The 22,156-nt window shown below is 36.2% G+C and overlaps 1 protein-coding gene across 4 annotated transcripts in view; it reads left to right on the top strand.

Annotated features, from left to right (window-relative positions):
* Positions 1-22,156, top strand: part of PDS5B (PDS5 cohesin associated factor B) — a 104,542-nt gene that overhangs the window by 57,732 nt on the left and 24,654 nt on the right. For all 4 annotated transcript variants that reach the window (XM_082047196.1, XM_082047197.1, XM_082047194.1 and 1 more), the window contains exons 14-23: positions 1,027-1,108; positions 4,320-4,368; positions 5,822-5,961; positions 6,039-6,154; positions 7,911-8,016; positions 9,886-10,046; positions 10,680-10,803; positions 11,595-11,753; positions 12,559-12,627; positions 16,513-16,649. In XM_082047196.1, coding sequence (XP_081903322.1) covers positions 1,027-1,108; positions 4,320-4,368; positions 5,822-5,961; positions 6,039-6,154; positions 7,911-8,016; positions 9,886-10,046; positions 10,680-10,803; positions 11,595-11,753; positions 12,559-12,627; positions 16,513-16,649 — 1,143 coding nt within the window. The remainder of the gene's footprint in view (positions 1-1,026; positions 1,109-4,319; positions 4,369-5,821; positions 5,962-6,038; positions 6,155-7,910; positions 8,017-9,885; positions 10,047-10,679; positions 10,804-11,594; positions 11,754-12,558; positions 12,628-16,512; positions 16,650-22,156) is intronic.

Raw genomic sequence — 22,156 nt, 5'->3', positions numbered from 1 at the left:
TTTGACTAATAACAGTTTTGCTACTATAATGTTCAGTTTGACTGAATTTAGTTAGTTTTACTTCATTTTTCATTGAGTGGCGTTCAATCACTGGAAAATTGAATATAGATTTTTCTCATGTGGAAGAATAGAAAAAGCTTTGTATATGAAACAACGGCTTAAAACAAAGCCTTGAGATGCTACAGAAACTGATCTTTGAATCCCCTATGTTTCTTGCATTACCTGCCTAAAGACATTACAACTGTAACAAACTAAAATTAAGAATATTAAAAAGAAAAAGTTAATGTTCTACGAAAAGTATAGGCTAAACAAAAATGTAGAATTGCTTATTTTAAGTACTTGTTACTTCAGTGAACTAGTGACTTCTGAATTCTAGTTTTCATATGCAGCAGTACTCATTTTAAAGACATGGTATCTTCAGTTAGTTATACAGAACTGACTTTTTTACTTGTGGATTCTGGAAGTTTTTTAAATTAAGCTTCGACTTTTTTTTTTTTTTCCCCTATATGGCTTTTTTTACCTGGAAAGTGTGCCGATTTAAATTTTGTCGAATCTCTAATGCATCTCTTACAAGTCTAATCATGTCCACTTTTCACAATTTTCTCATCTACTCGCTGCTTTCTGTGTGCAAGAAAAACATTGTTTTGATGATAAAAATCTTAAACATCTGCTTTAGCCTGTTTCTTGGAATGTTTTTAGAAGAGTGATTTCATGCTTGTACAAATGAGTTCTTTATGGGCCAGACATCAGTTACTTCCTACTTCTTTTAAAAGTGGCACAGTTAAGCATCTTAAATGAAACTTGTTTCAAAATCTAATATGTTGAATCAAAGTCTAATATGACAAATTAAATTTCCCATGTCCTGGCATGAGGAACCATTTAGCCTTTGCTCACGCTGCAGTGAAATCTCAGGTGATAAGCACATTCCCGAGTCTGAAGCTGAAAAGAATTTAAAGGTTCTCATTGGACACCTGTGTTATTTATTGATTAGATGACACTGACAACTTTTTTTTGTTTGTTTTTTAGAGCATTGAATGAAATGTGGAAATGTCAAAATCTCCTACGACATCAAGTAAAGGATTTAGTTGACCTAATAAAACAGCCTAAAGTGAGTTCCATTTATCTTTATCCTGCAGTGAATATGCAGTTTTACGTCAAAGAATAAACTATTTTTAATTTCATTTGTTTGACCATCTCAGGCTTATTTTTAATTACAGAAAATACTGTGAAATTAACTGATATTCCATTAGACTACACTTGCAGTAGGAGATGTGTATACATTTTGTCAGTAAAAGTGAAGAGGTAGGCCTGTGTTAGAAATTTTTATGATATTCTGCCAGTTTCTTGGTGCTAAAATATTTACTCCCAGTGTTTGATTTACATCTTGCCAGGATTTTAATGGCTCTTGAAAGAAGGGAAAAAACAGTATATTGTTTTTGACTGCCAAATTGAGTAATTAAGAAAAAGTACTTCTACACACTAACTTCTTATGTATAATTAGTAACATTCAAGAAATTGGAGTATTTTTATCCCAGCAGGTTACTTGTTTCTCTTCCCTCTTGGAAACTTCTTAGATGTCATATTGGAGATATTAGACTATAATTGAATTCTTCGTTTACAAATTCACTCAGAAGGAAAAAATAAATATTTATTGATCATTTAGGATATTCTCATGAAGTAAAATTTAGATTTTAGCTCAATGTGTGTGCATACTCATATTTGGGGGAAAAAGAATCGTAAGATGAAATTCTGGGTATAATTTGAAATATGATTAAAACTTGACTTTAATGTCAAAAGTTCAATCTGATGCTTTTTTAAAAGAAGTAATATGTAATAGTTGAGAAATCAGGTTTCCAATCCAGATTTTCCCAAAACAGGAGGAATGCGGGTCGTGTTCTGTCTAGCGTTTTTGTTTTGGATAGGAGGCTTTTGGTTAATGTCAGTCTTGGAGGAGGGGAAAGCTGTCAGATGCCAGAGGATTCCAAATGCTCTGTGTGTAGTGGCTACAGCCAAAGACACTGGAGTGTCAGGTTTCTGCTGAATTAGTGAGCGACTTCTTGATCATGTGATGGCAGCATCAGGGTTTCCTGGCAAAAAAAATGGGCTGTAAGCAAACCCAGTGTGTCTTAATAGGAACGCGCAGAAACAAATAACATTCCTAAGGTGCATGTAGATATCTAAAGTTACCCTGTGGCTGTCTTTCTGCTTCCATCCTCCAAATCCCTGCTACATTATTCTATAAGTCTCTGAACTTGCCAGTTCGCTCTTTTTCTCATCTTAGAAAACCTTTTTGCCATTTAGTGAAACTGTTCAGGCTTTCTCCCGTTTTCCTCTTCAGGCTCTCCCCAGTGTAAGCACTGTTGAGGAAACTGAAAATATGTTAAGAAACTTTCCATTTCTTTTGATCGTAATTTATCTTAATCTGAGACAGAACAGACATCAAATTTGCCTTTAAGATGAGTTACTTTTCTGAAGAGCAGAAGCACAAATCACAGGTCCTCTTGTTTTCTCCTATAGCAATGGTATTCAGTTAAATAAAATACACAGCTTGCCTGTTCACATGTGGACAAGTGGGTGAGCGCTGGTTTGTCTGTATTAGAGCGTAAGCATCATTTGGTGCACATAAGCAGCTGTTCTGACGCTTCCATATAATGAATGCAAGATAATGTAGATAAAAGTGCCACTGTGGATCTTCTTAAAAAAAAAAAAAAAGTTTATTGATCTTCTTCAATCTGTCATTTTTCTGTCCAGCTATACTACTAGAAGTTAAAAAGAATATTTCTGACTCGGGTTATTTCATGTTTGGATGAATTATTAGTAGTTTGCTCAATTTAAGGTCAGTTTTAATGAGACCTTCAGCCAGTACTTGAAGACTTAACCACTGTTAGAAGACCAGACCAGTCAGAACCAAAGAAAGTCCACAGTACAATTTTAGTATTTTTCTTCTGAGTTGCAAGAGGTGCAAATATGGAGATTCTGTATCTGTTGACATCATTATTTGCATCCTGTAAAACAGAATTGATTTCGTGTTTTTTCTGTCATTGTTTGAGCATTCCTGTTCAGCTGTGACAAGAGCCCTGAAGATCACAGTGTTCTTCTGACACTAAAAAGTCACAGAAAATTCTGCAGAAACACTTAATGGCTAGAATTATGTGCCAAGCGTCCATGTCACAAGATAAAGAGAACGTTCACTAAAAACCTTGCTTGTCTTAATCTCATGCTAAGTTTAAGATTCTTTTGCCCACCTTATAACACTACTCTGAAGGTGATTAGGGTGGTAACTTCACCGTACAGTTAAGGATTCCCTCTGTTGTTTTTACTGATAATTCCTTAATATTTCTAACTTCAGTGTAATTCTATAAAACTTCCTAGTCTGTAGAATACTGTAGATTACAACTAAAAATGGGGAAAAAGTGGTTTGGGAACTAGTTTGTCTGCCTTCAGTAGGAGGTAGTATGTTGTGGAAACATCACTTAATTGTTAGAAATGTGGTCTCATAAAGAAAATGTACTTGCTATGGAGTTTTACTTGTGACATTTGTTGTATTTTTTATTCCTCTTCCATTTATTCAGTGTCAGAACTAGTTCATAAGGGGGAATTTGAAATTCTATACTGACAAACTGAAAATAAATGAGGTTAAAAGTCTCTTTTGTGTAACTTACTTTGCTTGTAAGGTGCTGTTGAATGACTTCACATCAGCAAGTTTCTCTGAAATCCAAGCTTCACAGATATCTTGAAATGCTGTCAGGATTTTATTTATTTTTTTATTTTTTTTATTTTTTTTATCTTGCTGTCATTGTCCCTGATTGTTACTTTCACAATTACACTGCTGTCATCTGCCTTCCTGGTTCAGCTAAACAGTGGCAGCAGTTGTCTTATTGTTGACTTCTTTACAATAAGGTGGAACTACTGCTGAGACTACTTAGCATCTTGTTCAGACATTGATTCTAGAGTGAATTTAACGCTTGCTGTTCATTTTATATTTAAAAACAAAGAGGTTTTAGATGGAAAACAGTTAAAGAAATAACCCATTTGTGCTGGTCGTAAGTAATACAGTAGATTGAAAAGTAATAAAAATGTTTTACATAAGTATATGTGAGAGCGAGTGATACTGCAGGCACAATTACCTTTTGCTTCCTGTAGCTGTCCGGCATTAACTTTGCCATGGTGGGTTTGATTTCTAACACACTGTGTTATTGAAGTGATGGCTGCTGACTTGTTGATAATGCATTATGGAATTTTGCTCACTCAGTATTCAAAATGGAGATGTGTATCATGTAAAATTTCCACTTAATCCATTTTTCTTCTGTGACTTGCAGACAGATGCCAGCAGTAAAGCTATATTCTCAAAAGTGATGGTTATAACAAGTAAGTCAATTGAAGTATTTACACTGTCTAAAAATTACAGTTGAAATAAATTGCTTTCTTGCTTTAAAAATCATTTGAGGTAAGTTTACTTAAAAAGCTTTATAAGAGATAAAGCTTATAACAAATAATGATAAACATAATGTATCAATATGCTTTAAAGAATTAAGACAACTGTAAGCAGGATTACTTCCTTACTGAAAAAAGTCTCCGGTCATGTAGTTAACATGACATTTTGACTGCATCTGTTGCAGACGAACTCAAAATCTAGATAGGGTTTTAATGTCTGCTTTACCATTTGTTATAGAATGTGTGTTAACTGATGTAAACTAACCCACTAAACTGTCTACTAACTCACCTGTCTCTGAGGTGTTGGTATTGTAAGTGCTGCTGGGAGAATGCAAAAGAGTTTGGGTTTCAGTAGCAGGGAAGGCACTTTGGAAACTGAAGAACTTCCATGTAACCTGAACTCTCAGCAACGAAAAAACTGCCAATCCCACAGCAACACTTCTTGTACCCCCCAGACACCACCATGCCAATAGCAGTAAAACCATTATGAAGAAGCATTAAAACCAGTAATCTTACTTTACTATTCTGAAATTTTGTCTTTAAGTCAACTTCTTTTTAAAATAGCCAACTGTTTTGGCGAAAAAAGACACTAGTTCAGGATATGTACATTTTTGAAAAAAATGTGGAGGAAAACCTGCATCTTGCTACTTGGTTTGCCATGTTCCAAATCTCTTTTCCTTTTATTTATAATATAAAAGTTGATCAGTTTCTAATTTTTCTGATTGTTTTAGTTCTGGGTTGCTTTTTAAAATAATAAAGAAATCAATCTAGCAAAACAAATACTTAGTAGAACTTGTGTTGACCTAACTGTCCTGTAGTCCTATACCATCTTCTGTGCCAACTTTGCTTAACACCTCCTGTACCAAAACCATGAGCATCTTAAGTAGTATACTACTTTGCCAATAAATTGTCTTGCTATAATGTAAAATGTAAATAAATAGTATGTAGTTTAAGAAATGCATTTTAAAAGCCTTTTTAAAATGTTGCAAGCAGTTGTAAAGTTTACATTGAGTGAAGGAGTAATTTAGCAGAAATACCCTTGTGATGTTTACTTGTGATATCAGGTGATCTATATGTAGAGTATATTTTTTGTGGAGTGTAGGCTTTGTATTCTGAGGTCAACTGCAGCTGTTAATATTAACAGGAACAAGGAGACTTGCTGAAAAACGAGCGTGAAGGGTGAGAAAAGCAAATAACCAGGAGGTCTGTGGGTACACAAATCTTTAGAAATCAGTGTCCTCATAGATATGTCTGCACATGTTAAGGTGCTTTGTGGTTTTGTTTGTTTGTTTTTCCCCCACCCTTCTTGGTTAATGTTTCAAACTTGTGTAATTTATAATACTGACACTTAGGAAGATAAATAGTAACTTATTTTGCTTATTTAAAGGAAACCTTCCTGATCCAGGGAAAGCTCAAGATTTCATGAAAAAGTTCACACAAGTTCTAGAAGATGATGAAAAAATAAGAAGTCAGTTAGAAATGCTTGTTAGCCCAACATGTTCTTGCAAACAGGCTGAAGGATGTGTGGTAAGAATTGTTTCTAAGATATGCAAATGTTTCAGGAACTGAATGGATTATAAATTTCATTGAAACTTATATTGCAGAGGGAAATAACAAAGAAGTTGGGCAACCCAAAGCAACCAACAAATCCTTTCCTGGAGATGATAAAGTTTCTTCTTGAGAGGATTGCTCCTGTGCACATTGATACTGAATCCATCAGGTATTTGTGTCTGTGTGTTGATGGCTGCAGATCATGGCGTTTGAAATCGGGGTTTCTTATTTCACCTTTAAGCACAAGCAGTAATGGGTTGTGCAGGTGCATTTTAAGGCCTGGAGACCTGCAGTATTTTCTTCTGTTTTCCCTTGCTGAGGGTTTTTTGTGTCCTCTTCCACAATGTAGGCACACTAACAACTGATTTGTCATTCAGCACAGCTGGGACAACCTGTCGATAAAAATGGATCTATTGCTGATGGGGGAAGTTTGATTTGTGACTGCCTGACCGATTTTAAAATGAATTTCTGCCTATGGCTATTCATTGAAGCTTTCTACCCAGAATATTAGCTCATAATGACATAAACAGTGACTTAACTGAGGAAGTAAGGATTGTAGTGGTGAAGCATCAATACTTTAAGGAAGAGTTAGCCAGTGAAGTTATGGGACTGGGGGTGGAAAGTAATCACTGAAATGATTATTTAACAGCTGTATTTGAGGTAAATGGTACCTTAATAGAGAAAATTAGTTCTTAATACTGGTAAAATCTTATCTGTTAATTCCAACTGTAGTAACTGACTTTTAAATACTTGAGATTTCCAGTTTCTGCCTGTTACGTCTGCTACATAGTGGAGCCATTGAGATTTCACTTAAAAGGTTGTTTCTGATTTTGGATTACGTACAATGTGTAGCTGAATTTTTACTTAAAATTTGAAAGTAACTTTTTTCACATTCACATAAGCAATATAAAATGTATATTTAAAGTGATATTCACATGTGGCAATAAGCTGTAATATTTATTTCACAGTCTACCTACTGATTGATTGCCATACGGTAAACAAGAAAAAAAGAAAGGAAAAAAAAAAGTCAAAAAAAGCCACAGAACTGGTCTTCACTCATCTTTGTAAAATTTCACTAAACTTCTTCATTTTTGAGACTCAGACTGGTTTTTTTATTAGATGGCCATTTTTGTCCAGTTAGGGGCAGAAAAAAAATACAAGTCTGGGAAGTCTGACTAGGAATTCTGTTCCTTGGTTTGCTACTGTTTGGTTGTGTTTTGATTTGGGTTTTTGTTTTGGTTTTTGGTTTTGTGGGGTTTTTTTTTTTGGTTTGGAGATTTTTTCCTTTCCTCTAAATGTCATTTACAGGATGTACAGAAAGAATATTCTGAATATTGTTCAGTTATTGATAGGGAAGCTGCCTACAGCACTTGCTAATAGGGTCATTTGGATAATCACAATTTTCCTTTCTTGGATACAGTGTAAGAAAAAAAAAAAAAAAAAGCAGCGTTACTGTCAAGGTGAAATATGCAGGAGATAGGTCTCTTCAATTTTTCATCAACCCTTAACCGAGCTGTGTAATGGTTTAGTCTACAACTAAGAGGAAAAAAATAACATTATAAACAAGTTATTTTTCCATCAGTTATTAAGAATCCATAACAACTAGTAACCTCACCATAATTCTTACCTGGATTTGTTTCTTGTAATGCTCAAATTGTTTTCTTATTTTGGTTATCCTTCCACAGTAATTTGTATGTAGTTCTTAATTCATTAGGAATAAATATTTTTTGAATTACTGCTGCATAAGCTTTGATTTAGATAGGAGATGAGGACAACCAGTTTGCGTATGTAGTGGACATATTTGTTTTATAACAAGCTTATGTTTTAAATATGTTGCTTTAATAAGGTTATATCTTAGACTTATGGGAATGGTCACACATGGTGGAATTGCAGTAAATACGAAGCCATGTTTTGTTTTTTTTCAGTGCCCTTATCAAGCAAGTGAACAAGTCTATAGATGGAACAGCAGATGATGAAGATGAGGGTGTACCTACTGACCAGGCAATCAGAGCAGGCCTTGAATTGCTTAAGGCAAGTAAACTCCTGGTGGCCAGTGAGCATGTGAAACTGTCTGAAGCAATTTGGTTAAAATAAATTTTTAATTAACACTCAGTGTCATTAGTCATAAGCATATGGTGGCTATCTTGAAGAATATTGGTTTGGATTTTGTTGTCTTTGCTCATCTTATGTTTCACTTAAGTATGGTTATTGTATAAATCATTTGGAAGTTTTTCTGGAATCAAAAGTAGTTGTGTGTGTGACATCAGCAGCCGAGTTTTGATTATTCAGCGTCAATTCAGCAGTTCGTGAATACAGTTGTACTAATTCTGGAACTGTATTTGTGTATCAGTACAGTACTGTGGCTCCTCTGAGTTCCTTAAAATTGAAGTCTTATCTATTTCAACTATGTGTAATCTTTGAGACTCAGTTAACATAGCAAACCCCATCAAGATGCATTTCTGGGAACACTGTACAAAATTTTTTACTCTGTTCTTACTTTTTCCTAAGAGGAAAAGGGCCAATCACTGTGTTATTTAAAAATACTGCTAAAAGTGTGAAACTTTTAAAATGCAACTATATTTGCCTTTTTTGTTTCACTTAATCCCTCCCAAAGCCTTCAGGCTAACAGCACTGTGTAGTGTCAGCTGTGCGCAGAAAGGTACTTGTGCCATAGTACCCCCTCAGTTATATGGTAGGGTTGGGAATATTCCAGCTGTGGATTGACTGCAGAGGCCTCAAAATCTAAAGGACTCCCATGCTGATGTATTCAGAATATCTTAGATCAGCTAAGGGCCTAGTAGATTCATCTGAGAGCATGTGAGTCTATAGTGAGATGTACATGTTTAGATAAAAGTGCAAAAAGCCAGTAGCACAAAACTGAATAAGAATGAATTGTGTCATGAAGGACTGTATATGTGAAAGAAGGCTTCCAGGTCAGTATTTGCATATTCATATGAACTGTCATGACACCTTTAAAGAAGAGGAGTAAGATTCTCCTGAAGAAGGTGGTCTGTATATCATGAGAATAATCCAGAAAGGACAAACATAGGAGTCCAGAAAAGGGAATTCCATACAACGAAGTGAGAAGGAAGTTAACCTGGTGAAAACAGAAGATTGTGTGTGAAGACGTTTCTAGATTTTAAGGGTTGTTTCTTTGCCATGGGTCAGAATATCATATGGAAAGAGGCTAATAATCAACAGCCACTTAAAAATGAAGAGCAGGCAAACTTTTAGGCAGGATCAAATGAGGACTACTTTTTTTCTTTTTTAAACGTGAGAGAACTGTCATACTTGACAACAGAGTCTAAGACTCTGAAGGAGAGGTACAGGATCTGGAAAGCTGCTGTGGAAAGCTTGGGGAACTAGAGACCCTATGGGGTATGTCTCTATTACTGTTTTAGAGTTAGGAATTTCAGGGCACAACTCGTTGTTCCACTTAGCAAACAAGCATGAAGTCTGGGAGCACACAAGCTGGATTCCTTCTAGAGAAACAAAATTCTGGGCTTCGGAAGCGCATGTTGTGTTGCAGTGGCTAAAGCGGTTTCAGTCAGTCTAGAAATACTCTGAAGTAAACCCCCTGAAATGTGAATATTGCTTCCTTAGCATCACCTGTGTTTCTCTTAAGACCTGCTTCTGCTGTAACCCAGTGCTTGCTAATGTAGATGTAGCCACTGAGAAGTGCATGTTCACAATAACAGGAGGAGAAATTGACACTGGAAAAATAAGTTAAAACTGAGGAGATCATGTCTAAAGAAAGGGACATTTAGGAAGACTGAAAAAAAAAATCAGAAAAAGAGAAATGTGGATCATGTGACAAAACCAGGCAAAGTATTGAAGATTTTCCAGCATGGCAGTGGCCTTTAAAAAAATATTAACGTGGCTTTCATCTTATTTTGGCAGGTACTTTCATTTACGCACCCTATCTCATTTCATTCAGCTGAAACTTTTGAATCTCTGTTGGCTTGCTTGAAAATGGATGATGAAAAAGTGGCAGAAGCTGCATTACAAATTTTCAAAAATACAGGGAGTAAAATTGAAGAAGACTTTCCTCATATACGATCGTGAGTTCTATATCTTACTCTGTTTGAGCAGTGTTCTTTACTATATGGGATTTTGGAAGCTCTCATTCTTTCTTTTGCATGCTATAACATTATCCTGCATTCTTTTGGAAGGAGGTGTTACTTCAGGTAAAACAGCAAAGAGATTGTAAGGACTTTAAAATGCAGTGCTTTTTGAAGAACAGAAGTGAAGTGAATATATCTAAGGTAGTGACAGCTGATATGCCACTGATGCTATTACAATTTCTATCATTGCCCTTCAGAATTACTTATGTTTTTTCCTAAATTAAATACATGGCAATGTAAAAACATTCTTTGCAGTTCATTGAAGATGTGTAGACACAAATATTTCCAAAACAATGCTTAGTAACTTGTGCAAATAAAATCTTTGGTTTGCTACATTTTATTAACAAAAAGCAGGTTTGTTTGTTTGTTTTTACTTGCAAACCATGTAAATAACTTTTTTTTTCTTTCTTTGAAGAAATTGCCAAAACCAAAATAGTTAGCACTTTTGCAGAGGTGGTGTGTTCTGTATATGTATATCTGTATTTTTTTGCTAGCTTGATATTATGGTAGATCTTCGATTTGTGAAAAGGTACTTACCTCTTTCTTTTCTTGTTTTTTTTTTTTTGTAAGTGCTTTGCTTCCAGTGTTGCATCATAAAGCTAAAAAGGGACCTCCTCGTCAAGCCAAGTATGCTATTCACTGCATCCATGCAATATTTTCCAGTAAAGAAACACAGTTTGCACAGATATTTGAGGTAAAATTAAAATATTTAAGTTACTTTTTATTACTGTCATATATTGCATAAACTAAGGGATGTAGTGGCAATTTATATGGTAAGATCTACCAAATTTAGAAAACATATTTTTCTTCTTTCCCTTTGTTCTTGTACAGTTTGGCCTGAAAAATAGTAGCAAATAGTGATTTTTAATATCCCGTGATCTGTTGTGTTTAGGGTTAAGTATTTTAACAGACAATAGAGTAAAACAAAGTGTTGGACCATCAGCTAGAGCCATGAACTACTTATGGAAAGAGGAACTATACACCACTCCTCCCCTTTGTTGGATCTGGCATAAAATACTGAAATTGTTACAGAAATTGTGGAAAACTGAATTACGGTAGAGACTATTTAAGCAGTTTTTATAGTTATGACCACAAATGTACTTTTTAATTAGTGGCCATCAGCCTTTTATTTTGAAGGCTGAACCATAGTCCATTACTGAAGTTGCCACCTCGAGGTACAGTATGCCCACTTCTTCAACAAGAAAAAGTGCTTTATTTTTTTTCCCCAGACAGTTCTGCTTAAGCTGCCGCTTTTTGATGTGCTTGAATGTGCAAAAGGTTTTGTCTTTCTTGATTTTTTTTTCTTTTGATTTGTAGACTTGCAGGGTTGGTGAAATGTGTCTTTAAATCTAAATAGTTAATAGTTCTTTTAATATTGTATTTCTGAACTAGACATGGACAACTTGGTAGAGAACTCTCCTCAGGCTTCCCTCAATAAGACATAGATGATACCAGTAACACGTGAATTTGTTGCCTTTATTCTAGCCACTCCATAAAAGTCTGGATCCGAGCAATTTTGAGCATCTCATTACACCGTTGGTTACTATTGGCCATATAGCCATGCTAGCACCTGACCAGTTCGCTGCCCCTTTGAAATCTTTGGTTGCCACTTTTATTGTTAAAGATTTGCTAATGAATGATAGGGTAAGTATTTTTAAAACATTGTTTTAAGATTCTGCTTCTCCTGTGGGATGATACTCAGCAAGTACTTGGGAATATTTTTGGCTTGCTTCTTCTTCTTTTAGTATACGGCTGGCTTTGGATTTCCATGAGTACTGTTTGACTCAATTGAAAACCCACAGTACAGGAAAGGAGATAGTACTAATTGGGTAGTCCTTACAAAAGTGGCAAGCTGTGTAGCACAGCATTTGATCACTCATGACTTGCCTTTTGTTAAAAATGTGAAAACTATTACTTGACTTCACTCACTAAGTGTCTTGTCTTGAGCAAGCCAGTTGTTTTTACAAAGTATAAAGCATTTGAAACTAAAATGCATTGTTTAAATGGAAGAATGTGAATTTTAATTTTTCTAATAATTCTGTATTGATAGTGATGATAAAGTGAAAAAAAATAACTTGTGCGTTGTCAGCCACTGTTTAGGGAAAGATGTACTGTCTAAAGCTATGTGCCTGAGGTTTCAGTGTGTACTGGATATGGATAGTGGAACTTATTTTTGAAGCAATGGCTGTTACACTCTAAAGCAACAGTTCTCAGGTAATAACAGCAACAAAACCCCTTTACTGCTGTTAGATTTACTGATGCTTGAATGGTGAGGCAAGAACAGGATCTCACTTCTGTACTGGTTACTGCTATAAAATCCAGCAGGCACAAGGCAAACCAGTGAGTGCTGCTGTATTGTTTTCAGAAGAAAACAGAAAAGAGGAGATTACAGCAGGTTTCAGGGAAGAGTAACAAGCAGTGCTATAACTAAGTGTAACATTTGCTTTAGCTTCCAGGAAAAAAGACAACAAAACTTTGGGTCCCAGATGAAGAAGTGTCTCCTGAAACACTTGTTAAAGTAAGTAGCACTTACTACATTTTCATGTGGTTGTATGTATAATAAAGGAAGTTAAATATCTAAATTCCTAAAGGTGTCAACTGCTGTTTTCTGTTTCCTTGTCACCTTTCTAAAAGTAAAAAAGAAGTTACTATTTTTAAATTGAAGATCTTACCACAATATACATTTTTGGATTGCCAGAAGAAAATAATTTGCTTTTGGGAGCATCTACTTTTTTTACTTTTGTAGACAAATTTGTGTGTACACTTCATTGAATTTCTATGATACCTTATTATAGACTTAGGTTTGGTGTGCAACACTGAAGTATTCCAGATATTATCACAGTTACAGTCAAATAATTTTTTCCCTCCTGTTTACCATAGCAGTTAAGTACTCGAGACTTTTTTAAAGGGCTTCTCTTTTTCTTTTGATTTTTTTTTTTTTTTTTTTTTTTAGGACATTCTAATAAACTTGAAATGCCCTTTTGGAATAAAGAAAAAAAACTGTTCTTGGATTTGTCAGTTTCCTCAAATAAATGTGTTTCATTGCTTTTCACCCTGGACAATGTGTACTAGAGGAAAAAGCTAGTTTTAAACGAATCACATTAAAAATGTGGTGTATTGTGGTTTTGTTGTTCTTGTTTGTTTTTTGTTTTTCTTTCTTGTCATCTCAAGCTTTTCTTTTTTTTTTTGAGCAAGTTTGTTATTATTATTCCTGGACTTGGTAATAGATATTCTCAATCCGTTTTTCACTCAATCAGAAATACATTTACACTGTGGAAAATACACCCTGTGTCTCTGTTTGTTTTGAAATGCCCTTCAGAACAGGGCTAGGTTATGCTTTCACATTTTCTTTTAGAATTAGAGAGGTGCAGGTACTTTGTAGTATGCTGTTTCTAAATTAATTACAGTAGTCATTTAATTTCCAATGCCTTTTGAGTAAAGTTGCTCTGGTTTTCAGAAGTTCTTTGCCTTCCCTCTTGAAGTTGTTGAACTCTTTGTAATGTACCACCTTCTCTCTGCTGGTTTAGTGAGTGCTTTGGTTTCCAGATTAATACAGAACTCATTGCTGGACATTCTTAGTTGTGTTTGGAGTTGATTTGTTAGCTTTTAATTCGTTTGAGTATAGCAAGGGTATTTTTCATATTTGTGCAATTCCGTAGTTACATAGTACACTCCAAAAACTGTTAAAAAAATCCATGTCTGTTTTAATTTCATGAACTGCTAGTTTAAAATCAACGTGCTTTGACTACAATGATTATACACGTAACTTGAAGCCGTAAATACTAGTTGTCTTTTTTTTTTTTTTGTTTTGCAAAGCTATAATATCTCTCTAAAATGCACCTTTGTGTTAATAACTTTTCATACATTTGACTATTTGGAAGGGAATTGGCTGACAGAAAATCTTGAGGTAACTGAGAGTTGAAGCCAAGCCTGAAAGCTGTAAGAAGCATTTATTGGCAAGTGAAAACACATTATTGTGAAAATTGATCTGCAAATTTAATTAGCATTTATTACTACTGAGAAGCCTGTATTTAATGGATGCTTCAGGCCACACCATTGGTTTATAAACAAATCTTGCTGACAGCCTATTTTTCTTTATTCTGGTTTTAAAAGCCTTTTTTAAAAGGCTCCCTTTGTAACATAACTGTATAATATCTAATGGGGATCTTAAAACTAGGAAGGTTAAGTATGAAAGGGGGAGGGACTAATTAAGAAAAATTAAAGTATTGTTCAGCCTAACAGATGTAGACTGATACAGGCTCGCCTTATTTTTAGATGTTAAATCTGAAATTAAATTGTACTTCTAGAGAAAAGTTTCAGTGCAGTATTAAATATGACTTGGATTAATTATTGTGTGAGTTAGACTTGAATTCTTACAGCTGGCACTTGAGTGTCTTCTGTGAAGCCATAAGCTCTCTTGACAGTGGCCAGTACTGAATACTTGTATGCACCATGCAGTGGACTGAGACTTATGCAGCAGCAGTGATATTTCTTGTTTCCTTCTATGTACACTGCAATAGAAGGTTCCTCATCCTCTTTTTCTAACTGTGCGTTAAGTGGGCATTATTTCATTTTTCACTATTGCACAAACCTGCAGCATTGGTGGCTCTGAAAACTCAAGTAATAGAATCCTGAGCCAGCTGTTGTCATAATGTTGATGCAGTAGGAAGACAGTGTTTCTAGGATCACAGCATGGGATGGGTGCCCATGGGATGGTGATTCTACCACTTCCCTGGGCAGCCTGTTCCAATGCCTGACAACCCTTTCTGTGTAGAATTTTTTCCTAATATCCAATCTAGACCTCCCTGGCAAAACTTGAAGCCATTTACTATCACTTTTTACTTGGGAGAGGAGACCAACGCCCTCCATGCTACAACCCCATTTCAGGTAGTTGTAGACAGCGATAAGGTCTCCCCTCAGCCTCCTTTTCTCCCGGCTGAACAGCCCCAGTTCCCTCAGCCGCTCCTCATCAGACTTGTGCTCCAGGCCCCTCACCTGTCTCAGTGCCCTCCTCTGCACTCTCTCCAGTACCTCAATGTCCTTATGATGAGGGGTCCAAAACTGAACACAGTATTCAAAATGGGGCCTTGAATCATTATCATCATCATCATCATCATCATCATATTGTTTTTATTGCTCTTACAATCTTCTGGTGGATACTTACAGCTGTTTCAGTGGAAGACCCTTGGAAATCTGGGGCAAGACCATTTTATTTCTGTTCCACAAACTCTATTTACGTTTTGAGGTCTTGAGGGACAGACAACCTACCTCTTGCTGGTGTTACCCGATAGAACTAGAATTTTGTAGGTGGACTAAATGGGCTACAGTGCTAAAAGATGAAGTCATATCTAGAAGACAGTCCTAGAACTTAAATCTGAAGAGACTACTGTGATCAGGCTGTTATGTGGAATAGATAACTATATGCTTAATTACATTTGGTGATATTGTGTATGTTTATATCAAGTTTGAAGTTACTGTGTGACTGGGTTTTGGTGGTGTCTTTTTTTTCCCCCAAGGATGTCTAAGTGATTCAGATGGGCATTTTCATTTTGCTGTAAGAAGATACTCCTCTTTCTGCTTTCTTTGTCGCTCTGCTCTCCTATAGAATGAAAATGAAAGGACAAAGGGACTCAGACAAACAACCTTGATCTTGAAATTCATCCATTATTTTCACTAAAGAAATGTGTGAAATTATTCACTGTTTCATGATAGCTGGTGGATTCTGTATACTTTTAGAAGGTTGCCTCAAAGCACTTAATATTTCCATTGGCAAAAGACATATTATCCTAAGTAACAGGCTTTGAGGCTTTTCATTAAATACCCATGAAAGAAATATTCTTTTCCGGTTGTCTTAATACAAGTGGATACTCTTAACAGTCAAAATGTCTATGAACTGTTTTTTCCTTTACATGTCTTTAAACTCAAATATTACATATATAAATAAAGAATATAGAGGGATTGTTTAAGCACAGAAGTTATAGGAATATAAGAAAATGAAAATGTGTTCTGGCTTTTGATCCAGTAACATTTTCTTAATAATTATAAGTACTTCTACCTATTCCGCAGTGTTTAATGGATATAAGCTCAATTAAAATAATGTCTGCACAGGACAAAATGTATGATTGCTTAGTAGAAGAAAGAGTTTGAGCTTTAACTAAATATTGTATGATTTTTATTTACTATAATAAATGTTTGAGCTTTAAATGAAAAGTTGCTGTCAAGTGAGAATATATCTAGTTATCTTTCGGTACTTAAGTGATGTTTTGCAACCTTTGACAGGCTTGTGTTCATAACAACAAAAGTCACTTGGGGAAATGCAGTGTGATTAAATTAAGATAAAGGTTATTTTAAAAATGAGACTCATGGTGTGATTTGACTTCTGCATACCAAATTTTTTTTTCAGATTCAGGCCATCAAGATGATGGTTCGATGGTTGCTAGGAATGAAGAACAACCACAGCAAGTCAGGAACTTCTACTCTGCGGTTGCTAACAACAATATTACACAGTGATGGAGATTTAACAGAACAGGGGAAAATTAGGTATGTAACAAATTATAACATTTTAATGTCTGTGATCATGCGGTGGGGAGAGTTTCAGTCAAAGTAGTACTTAAACTATTCTGTTAGACTACTGAATACTTTGTACAGCTTATTTTGTAAGAACCGATGGTAAGCTTGGCTGGATTCTTACATAAATTTGCTGAGTACCAGGGTTTTTTTACACTGTGAATATAGCTGTATTTTAATGTTTTTATTATCTTTGTTTTATCTCTTTCTTCAAAGAGATTGCATTACTCGTATTGCAAGAATAAACTGTGTAACTTCCTTTTTTCCCATTTAAAATCGGTTTTAATTTTTTTTATACAGCTTACTCTTCCTGATGTACCAATTGTTACGTATGCCAAAGGCTGATAGGCAGACTTTCTAATAAAAAATAATAGCATGTTGCAGTAAACCAGGTGAGAATAGCTAGTACATAAGGCACTTCTGCCTGAAGGCAGACTTTAATCACTTAAGGCCTCTAAAAGTGAAAGGAAGAGGGAAATGTGTAAAGATGATTAAGTCTCAATAAATAATTTGCCTTTTAGATGATCATAAGACGAGTTATTTGTTTTTCTGGGTATCTTCTTAATCCTCTGTGATAAAAGTGACGAGTTGTCAGTCATTATTGCTCACCAAACACTGAAAATGTATGTCTACAGAAGCCACGAAAGGCATGGGTGAATTGTGCCAGTATGAGTAACAAGGTTTTAATTTTAGAGTTTAATATTATACAGTGATTATGCAGATAGAACCTATGTTGTGTGTGCAAAATTGCAAACCTGAGAATCGTCTAGTATGTTGTCTTTGTAGCAACTGTGTAGTCTTTCTTAAAGTTCTTTGCAAATAATAGGTTCATAGTTTTAAATTCTGTAACATGAACATTTGTGGAAGTTACTATGGAGTTAAGTAGCAGTAATTTAGCTTTTCAGAATAACTACTCAGAACATATTGTTGGCTTACCCAGTAGTTTCTGAATACATCAGTTCTGTAGGTCCTGTGTGTTTTCACGCTCGGAGTGTTGATTCCTTAATATGTACATTTTAGAAATTTAATTTTCCCACTCCTTTTGTGCTCGAAAATATAAATAATAATAGAAACTGTATATAATGATGTGGTCAGTTCTCCATTATTAGAGTTAGTGGTGGGCTGGGATGGAGATGGGATGGAGAAAGCAACGATGACATGTGAGGTTGCTCTGTGTTAAAGGCAACCCTTCAATTCCAGAGCTTGGCAGTCTTCCTAGGGATGGATGGTGAGCCAGCTGAGAGCCTATGGGTTAGGATTAAAGACCAGACTAGTATGGGTGACATGGTAGTGATTGTCTGCTGTAGGCCCCCTGACCAGGAGGAGGAAGTGGATGGGCCCTTCTATAAACAGCTAGAAACAACTTCATGTTTGCAGGCCTTGGCCCTCATGTGGGACTTCAGATCAGGTTAGAGAATACTTAAACTAGTCATGCATAAGTTCATGGTCCTTGATGTGATGCACCCATGAGTGTTGAGGGAGCTGGCAGCTGTCATTGTGAGGCCACTCTTGATCTTCCTTGAATGGTTGTGGTGATTGGTAGAGATACCTGAAGACTGTAGGAAAGCAAATGTCTCTCCTATCTTCAGAAAGGATAGGAAGAAGGACCCAGAGAACTACCTACAAGCCAGTCCCTGAGAAGGTAATGGAACACCAGCCCCTCCCAGTACAAGAGAAATGTGGAGCTACTGGAATGAGCCCACTGTAGGGCGTGAAGATGTTTAAGGGATTGGAGCATCTGGCGGGTGAGAAAAGGCTGAGAGAGCTGGGACTCTTCAGCCTAGGGAAGAAAAGGCTTAGTGGGGATCTCATCAGTGTGTATGAATAACTGAACCGAAGGTTTAAAGATGGTGGAGTCAGGCTTTTCTTAGTGGTGTGCAGTGACAGGTCCAGAGGCAACGGGCACAAACTGAAGTACAGAAGTCCTGTCTGAACACAAGGAAACACTTTTTCACTGTGAGGGTGACTTGAGCACTGGCACAGGTTGTCTAGAGAGGTGGTGGAGTTTCCATCCTTGGAGATACTAACAAGCCATCTGGACACTGTCATGTGTGGCCTGCTCTAGGTGACCCTGCTAGAGTGGAGGGGTTGGGCTAGATGACCACAAGAGGTCCCTTATGACTGTAACTACTCTGTGATTCCACATATTGCATTTTGGGAAAGCTCTAAGCTTCAAGGAGGGCAGGTCTCCATGTTTCTGTTTGTGTGAGCTATACCACCCACGCTAACAAGTCCTCTCAAAACCTGAAGCAGAGGAGATGATGCTTCAGGCACATTAGTTCTGCGTGGAGCTTGCTGGTGTCTCACTGACACTTCCTGATCTTTATTCTTCACCCTTTGGGAACGCAATGAAGATAGTGCTTACTGTGTCCCTACTGTGCAAATCTGTCACTGTTTCTTCCAAATAAAAATTGTCTGTTCAGTACAAAATGTAATCTTCTAAACTGTACTTGATCTGGTGTCATTCTACAAAAATTTTTGTGTTTGTGGTTTTCATTTGTCTTTTAAACAATATATAATTTGCTGAAGATAATTTGATTAACTGAAAGTGGCAAGGTTCGGGAGACATTTGACCTCATGTAGGCTGTTAGTTATGTTTTACACATCTTGATGTTATGGTCCTCCTCAGCTGTAAAAATGACTGTTCCCATGCCTTGTTAAATCTATACAGCTGTACTTTTCAGTGACAGTCTAAGAGAATGGTATTTTTTTAAATTTTAAAGCAGTGTTCAGCCTAGAGCATCAGGTGAAGGCAAGGTCCCCACTGGAAAACAAATAAACAAATCCCTATTTTTCTTCATCCTTCTCACTTTGAAGTAGTAGGATTGATGACTTAGTTGAGTTACTTTTAAGACAACCGATTGCTTTGAGATTTTAGCATATGTAGGTTAAACTCACCAGTGTTGGATTTTTTTAATGTTGAATTTTGTCAATAAACAATATCTCAGCCATTCTTTCCAGGTCTTTATTCTTCATTTTACAAAGTCATAAACAGTCCTAAAAATATAAAATTCAAGATCATACAAATTTTCTGTTTGTGGTTAGCTAAAACAGCTAAGTTGAATGCTGTGTGTCTTTCTAATAGGATTTTAATTTTAATCTGTACTAAGTAGAAGAGTATTTCAGTATCAGAGGACACTAGCTCTTGCTGAAAGTATTGATGCTAGATATGAGCCTGAATTGAGATTTTTTTAAATGCTATCTATATTTTCCTTAAGCTGAAACTTACCAAGAGATAAATGACTTAAAACTTTGGAGTTTAGAACTTCATAGTTCTGTGCTGTAGATAATTTGCTACACCATCTGATATGTGACATTTTCCGAAGTTGTATTCGAAAGACACTTTATTCTGTGGAACATGGAAAAGGCTTAGAAAATAGAATACTGGCATTTATCCTCTGGAGTAGAAGAAAAAAATGTTAACTGCTAGTTTGTAAAGTAAGAGATGATGATTATGCACCAGATATGTTTTCAAGATGCATGTATTTGGATTATCTTTGTGCAGCCCACCATCTTAATGAAGACTGTTTTGCACTCAATAACATCTGTCCGTGTAGTTGCGCTTTTGTTCTCATTTCAAACATCTGGTCTTCAGCAATAGGAATAGCACTCCAGAAAACAAATGTCTGGGTCCCTCTTGTGTCTTTTAGAGAATTTCTGATAGGACAAGGACATCCTTGGTACTAACTTTCAAAATCATTAGAAGTAATCAAAAACTGCAATTATATCATACAGAAGCTTGTATTTCGGCCCTAATAATTGTGTGGTTTGGCATAATGCAGTTCAGAAAACTTTTGGCTATAGTGATTTGATTAAAAATAAATCCTGAAGGATTTCTTCTAAGATAATCCTTCTGGGGAATAAGACAGATCTGATTTTCATCTTCAGCTGTAAGAATGATATTCACAACTGACACTGTCCTCTCCTTCCTTCCCACAGTGTGCACACATGCTTGTGCGTATTTCTGTGATAAATCTTTACTCTGCGCAAATCTTTACTCCGTAAAGATTTGGCCAACTTTTATATGAAGTACCTTTGATTCAATTTTCAGAATTAAATGTTATCACTACGAAAGCTGAGGAAGATTGAAAGTTCTTAATTTTATCCTTTCCTTTGCCTCAGTCACTCTGTACTTGTAAGCCATTATTGCTCAGTTGTCACTGAAGTGCAAAATTTCAATCTTTCTTGGGTTCACTTATCACAGTAGGTGTAATTTAAAGTGAAATTTAGCATTTAAGAACTAGATGTTGCTGTGTTAATCTTCATGCCTTGTTTGAAAGTTAGTGCAGCTTTTGTCCTGTCATTTGGTGTTTTTTTTGAAATGTTGTGGTTTCCATAAAATACTCAGGTGTTTATAAAGCCTGATTAGATAAATTTTAAGGCTTAAGCTCTTTAGTAGGTATTTCTAGCATGCACTCTATGTTTAATAATACTTTTAATCTCATTCTGTAAATGCTTTATACAGTTTTCATTATAATGGATTTAAGACTACAGTGTTTGCTCTTCCTAAGGATAATGGGCAAAATGTTAAGAAGTTGAACAATATTTGTCCTGGTTAAAGGAATAGTTATTTCTAAATAAGAATACACCTTGATTCCTGGTTCAAGTTATCAAAGGAAAAAGCTGTACTTACTACTCTGAATAGAATTAATTAGTGTTGTGAGAGATGTATAAAGCTTCTTAATTCTTTTGTGTTTGATATGAAGAAAGACAAAAGTAACATAGTTTACTGAAATAATTTTTCTAAGAACAATGAATCACAGAATGATGGCATGGTTGGAGTTGGAAGGAACCTCTGGAGATCATCTAGTCCAGCCCACCTGCTAATGCAGGTTCACCTAGAGTAGGTTGCACAGGATCACATGCAGACAGGTCTTGAATATCTTCAGAGCAGGAGATTCCACAAGCCCTCTGGGTAGCCTGTTCCAGTGCTCTAGCACCCGCATAGTAAAGAAGTTTCTCCTCATATTCAGATGGAACGTCCTGTGTTTCAGTCTGTGCCCATTGCCCCTCATCCTGTCATTGGGCACCAGTTAAAGGAATATGGTCCCATCCTCTTGACATCCACCTTTGGGATATGTGTAAGCATCGATGAGATCCCCTCTCAGCCTTCTCTTCTCCAGGCTGAACAGACCCAGCTCTCTCAGCCTTTCCTCATAAGAAAGATGCTCTAGGCCCCTGATCATCTTTGTAGCCCACTGCTGGACTCCCTCCAGTAATTCCTCGTCTTTCTTGAACTGGGGAGCCCAGAACTCGACAGAGTAATCCAGATGTGGCCTCACCAGGGCAAAGTAGAGGGGGAGGACAACATCGACCTGCTGCCCATACTGTTCCTCATGCACCCTAGGTACCATTTACCTTCTTGGCCACAAGGGCACATTGCTGGTTCATTATTAACTTCTTGTCTACCATGACTCCCAGGTTCTTCTCTGCAGACCTGCTTTCCAGCAAGTCAACCTCCAGCCTGTACTGGTGCATGG

The sequence above is a fragment of the Streptopelia decaocto genome (genome assembly GCF_964273445.1).
Source record: "Streptopelia decaocto genome assembly, chromosome: 1".
NCBI lineage: Eukaryota > Metazoa > Chordata > Aves > Columbiformes > Columbidae > Streptopelia > Streptopelia decaocto.
This window is presented reverse-complemented; position numbering and strand designations above follow the sequence as displayed.